This window comes from Dendrobates tinctorius, unplaced genomic scaffold (assembly GCF_039654945.1).
Source record: "Dendrobates tinctorius isolate UK_male_01 unplaced genomic scaffold, ASM3965494v1 ptg000129l, whole genome shotgun sequence".
Taxonomy (NCBI): Eukaryota; Metazoa; Chordata; class Amphibia; order Anura; family Dendrobatidae; genus Dendrobates; species Dendrobates tinctorius.
This window is the reverse complement of record NW_027361797.1, coordinates 22812425-22822912: the sequence shown is the minus strand read 5'-3', so window position 1 is coordinate 22822912 and position 10488 is coordinate 22812425. Positions and strand designations below refer to the sequence as shown.

General features: G+C 41.4%; 1 protein-coding gene across 3 annotated transcripts in view; it reads right to left on the bottom strand.

The window, feature by feature from the left end:
* Positions 1-1653: 1653 nt before the first annotated feature.
* CLEC16A (C-type lectin domain containing 16A) overlaps positions 1654-10488 on the bottom strand; it is a 411773-nt gene continuing 402938 nt past the window's right edge. For 2 of the 3 annotated variants that reach the window (XM_073542856.1, XM_073542853.1), the window contains one exon: positions 1654-8633. In XM_073542856.1, the coding sequence (XP_073398957.1) occupies positions 8251-8633 (383 nt within the window). In that variant the 3' untranslated portion in view covers positions 1654-8250. The remainder of the gene's footprint in view (positions 8634-10488) is intronic. The other variant, XM_073542854.1, reaches the window with a different exon arrangement.

Sequence of the window (10488 nt, the reverse complement as noted above, 5' to 3'; positions counted from 1 at the left end):
GTGGTTCCTATGTCATCGTCAATACCTAGCAGGAGCTGCTCCTCCAGTAGACGCGGCCAAAGCTCCCTCCTCTGCCAAGTCAGTGCTGCAGCCGGTGTGGGGGAAGGAAGCGGCCTCGTCTAATTCTGTTTGACTCTCTGTTTGTAACGGAAATCCTGCGTCGCTGATTGGTTGCGGCCGGCCGGGTGCGACCAATCAGCAACGCAGGATTTCCGTTACAGACAGACAGAATTAGGCGATTATATAGTAGATTTTATGTCTAATTGTAATACATGTACAAATTACTATTTTATAGAAAGTGATAATTGTGAGAAAAATAAAGAATATGAGACATATTGTGGCCTGAAAATGTATCCTGTTAGGAATACTAATAGTACTGTAATTGTATGAGAAAGAGAAACAGAAAGAAATTGCTGTAGCGATTCAGCCTTTTTGTTACAAATCACGCACAATTAAATCGGTGTATCCTTGTTGGAGTTAGAATGGGGCTGAGTCGTAATAATGGACACACATTCCATAGGAGTGGCTCCGATTACTGACATAAGCAAATCTCTTCTAATCCCAGACAACTCCTTTGAACAGTAAGTTTCATTTTCAAAAACTTTTGACAAGTCATAGTAGTGCAACTTCAAAAGTCTTGATCACTGAGGATTTTTGCGACAAGACCCCCAATGATCACTTACAGGGATTGTACAGGACCATTTTTTTTCCTATGGGTCTAAAAAAACAAATAGGCACGTAGTTGCTAGCAGAGGCAACTACCTGGCTGTTCTACCCAGCGTCAGCTCAGAGTGATCACAAACCACTCCTGCCAGTGTTTTAGCTGCTCCACTTCGACAGAGCAGCACTTCTTCTGGGCTGGTCTGTTGACGGGGTGTGATGGCCGATGTCATGCTAATGAACAGACCACCTCCCAGCGGGGAGGAATCAGCATGACGTCTAAAGTCACACCCGGTCAACAGGGGAAAAGAAGCTGGTGCTCTGTCGATATGATGTCAGCTACTGAATCCCTGGCAGGAGCGGTCTGTGACCACTCTGTGCTGGCAGAGATCGGCACTGGGCACAGCGGCAAGTAGTTAGCAACTGCCTGCCTGTTAGCCCTTAGGCACATAGTAAAAAAAATTAAATAGTCTTAGATAAACCCCTTAAATGAAACAGCAGAAGCACTTAGATCTGTTTTTCCTGTTAAAGTCCTGCTTAAATAGATCCAGCAGAATAGTGATGGGCAAGGCATTGTGGACAATATTGTGCATGGAGTTTCCCATCTTATTTACCCCCTTGCTCAAATGCTTACATATTGCCTGCATGAAAATGGCACCATAGGTTATTGTGATGAATCAAAAACCTTTACATCTGTTTTAGATATTTTATGGCAGTCTGCCAAGATATGAAAACTCCGCTGAAATCTTCTACGTTGGCATCTTCCTCTACCGATTGTGCCAGACGGGTGTATAGGGAAATCTTTGGTCTCCCATCAGCCATGGTGAACTCACAACATTCCTAAATTCCTATAAGAAGTCATCAGTTAAATATAAAGTTACCACATCAATAAATGATTATTTGCACAAGCATGCTTCACCCAGTCTGGAACTCATCCGCATGAATAATCGCCATACAAAGCTCTGACACCCAGAAATGATGAATTTATCAAGCTTTTAAACTCAACTTCCTTTATTAAATGCAGAATTGATGAATGTTTTATGAACAGGATTTAAATGACAGAAGATGAGGCAAGAGACAAAAGTCATAGGATCCTATATGTTCTTTGGTGTTACAACTGTAACACACCATGGTCACACCAACAAAAACAAAGCCTGGAAAACATACTGGTCATTTTTCCAATGGGTATACTGTATAGCAACTTAAACGTAAATTGTAGAGACTTAAAACAAAAGACACTGCAATCCATCAAAATCAATTAATACATGTGCCGTAAAGAGGTTGGATGATACAAAGGTCTGTTTATTTATTTCCAGAAGCAGGGCCACACTCGTCTATGGATTGTGTCTAGTTTTGCAGCTCAACATCAGTTAACTAAACTTCTATAAAGGCTGTCAACACTTTTAGTATGAGAAAAAAGATCATTACATATACTCGTTATCAGAAGTCAAACTTCATATAAGATTTTTCCCTTCATTTTAGACCCCTTTTTATGCTGTTTGCAAACTGCTCCTCCTTTCAGACTTGGCTCAAGCGCATGTGTCCCTCCCCGACGTTTATGCCGGATGTGACATCTGTGTTCACTGTGCTGCTACCTTCGCTGGCGCCAATGTATCAGGATGGCTAAATTCCTGTATTGATTTCCCTTATAGACACCGATGTTGCAGAATATATGATTCCCCCACCTCCTTTCTCTCTACATCTATACTACCATGTGTTTCTGCCTATCTACTGTCTGTATTATCTGCTCTCCTTGAAGACATGGATGCTTTCCTCCTCTTGACACTTTCATCTGATGTTTATAACCTCGTCCTCCTCCCAACTGCTATCTCTAACACTAAGAGAAGGGACGGGGAAGAAGATATTACTGACACAGCCATGAGCAGGATGCTGTTGGATCCACCTCAGAAAATAGTAGGACAACCAGATAGGTCAAATTATTCAGCAGCAAAGTGGTAGGACATTTTTTCAAGGAAGACTATTTAGTAAGCCTCTTGGAATATTATTGTTCAGATTAAAATATTGTCATTGCTAACATATTGAGTATCTAAATAAAATCAAATTCTATATTTCCATGGTGTCCTTAAGACCCCAGGGCCTGAATACATCTGATTCCTCTGTAACTCTATTTTTAGGTCTATGGCTACAGATAGGTGTCTCCTTTCTTTTTTCTGTAACTCAGTTCCGATTCTGCCTTGAGATAACTTGGAGAAGCCAGGGAAACATCCTTGAGTTGTTAGGAGGTATATCCACTATGCATATAGGTCTGTCTTAAAACACTTGTCTCTTCAATGAGACATATTTAGGACACATTTTAATAATGAGATGTCTATTTTAAAAAACTTAAGTGGCGGGGAGGCCTAACCTTTTCTGACAACCCTTTACATGCCTAAAGCATGCACTCTGCCATTCCTAAATTTGTACTTAGTTGTCACATATGCTGTTTTATTATTTTGTATCAGTAACTCATCGTTTTAGGAGAAAAGATAAATTCCATTGAATCGGTGTGAGGTTTAAAATTAATTTCTATATTGGTCCATATAGGCAATACATTAGTAAAAAAGCCTTCTTCAAGCCTATTGTTTTAGCCTACACCAGTTTTTTTCTTACTTTTACTCCCCTTTTTGCCCTTCATGTTATGCACTTTTTATCATTTTATGTTTAGTTAAAAAGAGAAAAGTTGTGTTATGACTCAAGAGAACGTAGAATTGGGAAACAATTGCCCAGACTGGTGGATGACCAGAGACTAATTGACTGACTGGTGTATTAATTTAAAGAACTGGAAAAATAGCTTTTCTATTTTTATCAAAAATATTGCCCATTACTCACAGAATGGACCATTTCTACACATCCCATTCTCTGGTTATTGCATAAGAAAAGCATTGAAGCAACCTTTGGTTGGGTTGGATGATGGATGTCACAAAGTGGGATGGAAGTTCTCAACAATGGGATGTAGTAAGATGGAGTGGATGGAGTTGCATTATGAAATATCACATGATGGAGGTACAGGGCTCATTAAGGATATTTGCATAGTGTAATCTGGGAATGGGATTCTTTATAAGGGAAGGCAATGCTATGTAAGAGCCACGATGTTGGATGATGATATGAAAGGAGATTTTTGTAATGCAATACTCCGGGATGAAGAGCGCTGTTGTAAGATGGGAAGATACACAAAGAAGAGGTTGGCCCTGTTCCTAAATCAGGATCCAAGTAATTAGTGTAATGGCTTGTAATGAAATTCCGAGTAGACATAGTTTTTTTTTTCTCGCACCAAACAAAAATACATTAACCAAGAAAAGAAACACTCAAAAAAATTAATTATAATTTATTTTCCATTTACCTATTATAAATTTACCCTAACTTAAAAAGCTCCCCTTATCTGGATATATAAAACCGGCATCTGCGGCCCCAGGGATATACCTGGACATTCTGGTGCTGTAATATTTCTGTATGAGGAAACGGGTGAGATTATATGTTCCTCTGCAATACTTCTGAAATTGATATCCATGATTCTACACATAAATAGTCTAAAAGACACCTACTACACCTATGTGCATCAATGAGAGATTTCACATTCTTGGGCAAATTGCCTTGTATCTTCCCCACCCTGATAGGTTACATTCTGGGTGACACAACATTTTTGCTAAGAAGATTTAAGTCAACAGTGGGAAAAATATACATTAAAATGTGTTTGCTCAAGCTACAATGAAACACTCAACAAAAACTAGTCATTTACCAAAAAAAGCCCTAATGTAGGAAATATTTTTGGAAATAGATTTTTCACAAATTACATCTTGCCAAACCCAATTCCACTTTCCCATTAGGTTTTCTCTTTGGTACTGGCTCAAGGCCCCCATAAACATTAGACTAATGTTGGGCCAAAACCCACCAATACTGATGGGGTTGTATGACCGTCTAATGAGTATGGAGGTGCCGGCCGGTTGGTGGCTGGGGAAGACATCAATCATGCATGTCTGATTTTGGACTGCTGATCGTTTTGTTCTCCTGGAAATAAGCCACCACCTGATGTGCCACTCGGTGGCTTTCTCACCGAGAACACAAGAGCTCGGCCAAGTGACTGTTCCTGGTCTTGTGTATGGGAGAGTTGGCTGAGATGGCTTTTGGCCAAACAATCAATCGGTCGAAGCATCGTTTGGCTGTCAGCCATCTAATGTGTATGGTATTTACTGTACGGCACCTTGGAGGTAGTGGCCTATCCTTGGTTGATCAGAACTTGTGATGGTCTCCTCTCTATAGGATTACATTGTTAGCAAATAAGGGGGTGAGGAAATGCCCAAGGGGCATTAAAAGGGCACCTTTTCATCTTGGGTAACAAAGTGTTTTAAGTATGATCTTGGTTAAAGCCTCATCTCTTTGATTTAGGCCACTGTAAGCTACTATAGGTACGAAAAAAGATCACTTCTTCAGTTTTTTCAAGGGTACTTTTAAACTATTGGGGTGGAAGCGTAACTTGGCCATGTTACTGCAACACGTGAAGAAAATCAGATAGTGATATCAAAGGTAAAAAGTAATCTAAGACATACAAAATATACATACAAGCATGAGCTGTAGGAGCTTGAGTAATCAGAGATTAATAATACACACTGCAAAAATAGACACAAATCAAAGTCCTGCAAAACCATGAAGACGTGCGAAGAGTGTGATATGCACTACCCTGGAAATAAAGCAATGGAAACTAGAAGAACCAAAAAGCACCATGGACATCAGCGTGTTACAATAGGACATTCACCGCAGACTTCCGCTCATCATCATCATTTTTCAGCTTTTACACTGATAATACTGATACTGTGGTAAAACAGTGAGAATGAGAAGCCCTCTGGATTCATCTATATACAGTGTACCTGACTTATTATATATACAGCGTATTTGACTAAAAGTCTGACTATAAGCCAGAAATATCCAAAGGAAAATCAGTGCTCTTAATTATAATCAGGTTTACATCTATTTTACACTAGAATCCATAAAAATGAACGCAGAGACCCTTACAGCATAGACAGCTAGGGCGCTTAAAACTGAATCTGCTTTGCCTCCATTTTGTCTAATGTGTATTCTGGATTCCATAATTTATTTCAGCGGTTAAAAATATTGTATGCTATCATGTAATGGATGCAAGAAGTTATTATAGTGGGGAGATCATGTGTCAAAAACGTGGGATTTGATAAGGTATAACTATTTAGAGCAGCGATTCCCAACTTGTGGCTTTATCTGCTTCCCATCTGGGGCAAGGTGACTGTGCGTGTGCCGTTAATCTCCATTGAAGTCAATGGGCGTAACTCTTATGACAATCCCAATTGACTTGTGTCATTAAGTTATCCACTGGAAATCCTTAGTGGTTGCACAACTAGTTCTCTTTGCACGAATAGATACCTGCCATTGTTTCAACAGAAGCTGGTGCCATACAAGACGGCGAATAACGAGAATCCATAAAACAAAAATAAACCAGCTAAGAGACAAATAATATCAGTGAAGCATTCACGGCACTCAGCTATGCTGTGAATATTGGCTCTTTTTTTGTCAGAGTCTGAACGTTTCAGATTCTCCCAAGCTTTCAACACACTGCTGGGAGGAGAAGGCAGAAAGCTGGAGAGAAGGCAGAAAGCTGGTGAGGACAAGGCAGAAAGCTCGGGAGGAGAAGGCAGAAAGCTCGGGAGGAGTAGGCAGAAAGCTCGGGAGGAGTAGGCAGAAAGCTCGGGAGGAGAAGGCAGAAAGCTCGGGAGGAGAAGGCAGAAAGCTCGGGAGGAGAAGGCAGAAAGCTCGGGAGGAGAAGGCAGAAAGCTCGGGAGGAGAAGGCAGAAAGCTCGGGAGGAGAAGGCAGAAAGCTCGGGAGGAGACGGCAGAAAGCTCGGGAGGAGACGGCAGAAAGCTCGGGAGGAGAAGGCAGAAAGCTCGGGAGGAGAAGGCAGAAAGCTCGGGAGGAGAAGGCAGAAAGCTCGGGAGGAGACGGCAGAAAGCTCGGGAGGAGACGGCAGAAAGCTCGGGAGGAGACGGCAGAAAGCTCGGGAGGAGACGGCAGAAAGCTCGGGAGGAGACGGCAGAAAGCTCGGGAGGAGACGGCAGAAAGCTCGGGAGGAGACGGCAGAAAGCTCGGGAGGAGACGGCAGAAAGCTCGGGAGGAGACGGCAGAAAGCTCGGGAGGAGAAGGCAGAAAGCTCGGGAGGAGAAGGCAGAAAGCTCGGGAGGAGAAGGCAGAAAGCTCGGGAGGAGAAGGCAGAAAGCTCGGGAGGAGACGGCAGAAAGCTCGGGAGGAGCTGAAAAGTTCACATTCTGAAAAATAAAAGAACCAATATTCACAGTATATCTGAGTGCCTGGAATACTTCAGTTACTTCCACATGCACCACAAGGAGTGGAGTGCCGATCACCATTTGGATTTCATAAATAATATCAGCACCACCAGTATAAATATATTGTCTGAGGTGCTAAATGATGGCAAGCATTATTTCTGCTTCATGTAAGTCAAAAAAGAAAAATATTTAACATTTGCCTTTTACAAAGAGGCATTCATTACTAAATTACAAGCTGGAACAAAAAGTAGTAAGTCTATGAATGGATTAATGGCCATCAAAGTGGTTTTAGCAATTTAAAGGGATCCCGTTGTGTTGAAAATAAAGTCCAATCAGAGGACAGCAAGTTATGGAGCAAGAGCTGAGTAGATTGATATACATAGGTGTGCAAAAATATTATGGAGAACTAGTAATTTATTCATGTAAACCTCTGGTCATTCTGGGCTTAAGAGTCCAGTGGGAGGTTCTATCCATGTATGTTAGTAATTAACTGCTATCTCTGTGTGCAGAAAGTATGATAACCCACTGGACACCTAAGCCCAGCAAGAGTAGAGACATACAAATGAATAAATGACTAGTTCTACTTAAAGGGTTGCTCCACTAATTTTATATCCTGAGGATAGGTCAACCATATCAGATTGGTTGGGGTCCAACACATGGGACCACCACTGCTCATCTACTCTCAGTGCCAGCAGCAGAAGGATGTTAGCAGATGTCGAGCTGGAAAGTACAGTTCCGTCAACTGTGTAGTAGCCGCTGCTGGGTCCTGCACATCTGCTCCTATTCAAAAGAACAGGAGTGGATCTGTAGGGCTCAGACATGGCTACTGCATAGTTGATGGGGCTGTGGGGGGAACCAGGTGTCGAACCCCCCGCAAATCTGAAATTGATGACCTATCCATCCATATAAAAGTAATGGAACTACTATCTGTTTCCCACAAATGCTCAGTTCATTTTGCTCCGCAGATTGTACTACGTTGTCCATGAGACGGGTTCACTTTTGGTACTGTCTGTCCTTGATGGAATATCGCAGCATAGAAGCAGCATGAGACCGATGTGTGCAGCATATTCAGTAACAGGTCAGTAGCTCTTTTCCGTGGAAGTGCATATTGAATGTTCAGACACAACTCAGAGATGACAATGCTTGTATGGTACCAGGGGTTTATCCATTGATAATTTTCCGCCTAGGAGAACAAACCAGATGCAGTCCCGGTTTCCAATTTAACATTGCTGACAATATGGCTTTACACTTTACATCGTAAAAATAGATGTGAAATGGTTTCCATTCTCAATGCCCATTTTGTTCCTTTGCTGCACCGAGATCAGCCTTTTCAGTCTCGCTGAGCGCAGTATTTTCATCTCCTTTCTGGACGTCCTCTCCAGGTTCTGCAGAAGTTTCCACAATAAAACTGAATGTATGGATACTCTGTGGATCAACAGGCGGGACCAACGTAAGAGATTCCACGCTGAGCGCATCGGTATTATCATCAGATATTAAGGAGATGGTCGGCTGCGGGGCTGGAGTCAGGCTGGGAGACAAGTTGGTAATTTCACCGTCTGTCTTTAGCAAGGAACTTTTCCTAGTTCTAGAGCCAGAGTGCTGAGTCTCATTGATGGACTCCATCTGACTATACAGGGTCACTGGAGGTTGGTCAGGAGTGGAAGAATCATCTGGTAAAAGAAAATAGACATCATTAGTCCACAGATAAGGTATGAGTTCATTTACGGCTTAGTCGAGGAGATGTATAAAAAGTGACACTTTACAAATACTACACAGGGTGTAACATAGACATTAATGTTCTCCAAAACGAACAGGACAAAAACAAGGAACAGTCAGAGAACAAGGGAAATGGATGATGTGGGAAGGCTCTATTCACACTAGTGTTGTGGATTCCATCCAGAACGGAGACGTAATACCTATGCTACATCCATTTTTTAATAGGATAAATGTGAATCCTATTGATTTTATTGGGACCCATGAGGGTTTAGATATTTCCTTCACACAAGAACAGCACTGCTCATATAAATACAAGAGAGCCCAACAGAAACCCAGATAGACTTACCGACATGGAATGTGAACAGAGGCCAACACTTGGCCAACAATGAAATATAACGCTATGTATCAGAGGCTGCGGTTATAACCCGTGTACCGTGTATTACTGAAATATTCAGCCATACATTTTTGTGGGGCCTCCCTGATGTTCTAGAAGGTATCTGCGCATTGAAATATATAAATATATATGCTGGAAGAGAAGACAAAGACTGCAGGCATACATTTCATTCTATGACTCTCTCTCTATGACTGTCTAGTTTTTTTTTTTTTTTTTTTTTTAAGAGTATTGTGTCTGTTAATAAAACTCCCTCCAACAGACTGTTTCTTTCTTTTATAACCGGCATATAAAACATTGTGCTAATAAATATGCAATTTGCCTCTTCAGAGAGGAAGAGGACTTGAACCTTATAGCGCCACCTGATGGATGCAGCGATCCCACAAGTCACAATCAACCCTTTAACGAGTCTTGAAATGAGACTTAGGAAAAAAGCCAAATCAGAACCTCAATTTGCAGACAGCGTTTCGGGCCATTGACCTTCGTCAGTGCAAAGTATGAGAACTGATTTGGCTAGGTGTGTTCATAAATGTGAGCCAGTGTTTTTCCTGGGGTGTTCTCTAGATGCATAGGATCCCTTTGGATAAATGCATTTAAAGAATAACAATTGTTTTAATTTTAATTTCATAACAATTTACATGAAAATAAGAAATTTTGTAATCTATCTTATCAGAAATCTGATTCTTTGTCCTCCTGGACTGATCTTTTACTCTCAATTCAGTGTTAAAGAAGAACTCCTCCTACCATCAAAATTTGACTTTGTATTCTCTTAATATATTGCAACCATCATATTATACAGCACTTTGTACTTACAATTGCTCATTTTGCCTTTCTACCTAGCTAATTCTTCTCTTTTCCATTAGGTCTACAGTATGACATGACGTGATTAAATGATCAACATATGTCCAAATCAAATGCAAAGAGAACTTCACATAATTGTATCCAAAAAACCCATATACATGACAACGAAGAGACCCCAAAAGTTATAAAAACTATTTTTATTCCATAATCAAGTTAAAATACACAAAATGATAAGAAGCAAAATTCCGTCTTAAAAATGCCCTGGGGAGTGACAGGTTCCCTTTAACCCCTTCACGACCTTTGACGCCACGTAGGCGTCATGAAAAGTCGTGACAATACGACCCATGACGCCTATGTGGCGTCATGAATTGATTGCCCCCCTGCGGGTCGGGTGACCGGGGTCACTGAAAGGTCACCCGACCCGCACACAAAGGACCCTTCAGAGTTAACACCTGGGGGTGTGGCTTAGCCCCCACGTGCCTACGATCGCTCTGATTGGCTGTTAAAAGTGAAACTGCCAATCAGAGCGATTGTAATAATTCACCAATGAAAATTGGTGAAATATTACAATCCAGCCATGGCCGATGCTGAAATAGCATCGGACATGGCTGGACACC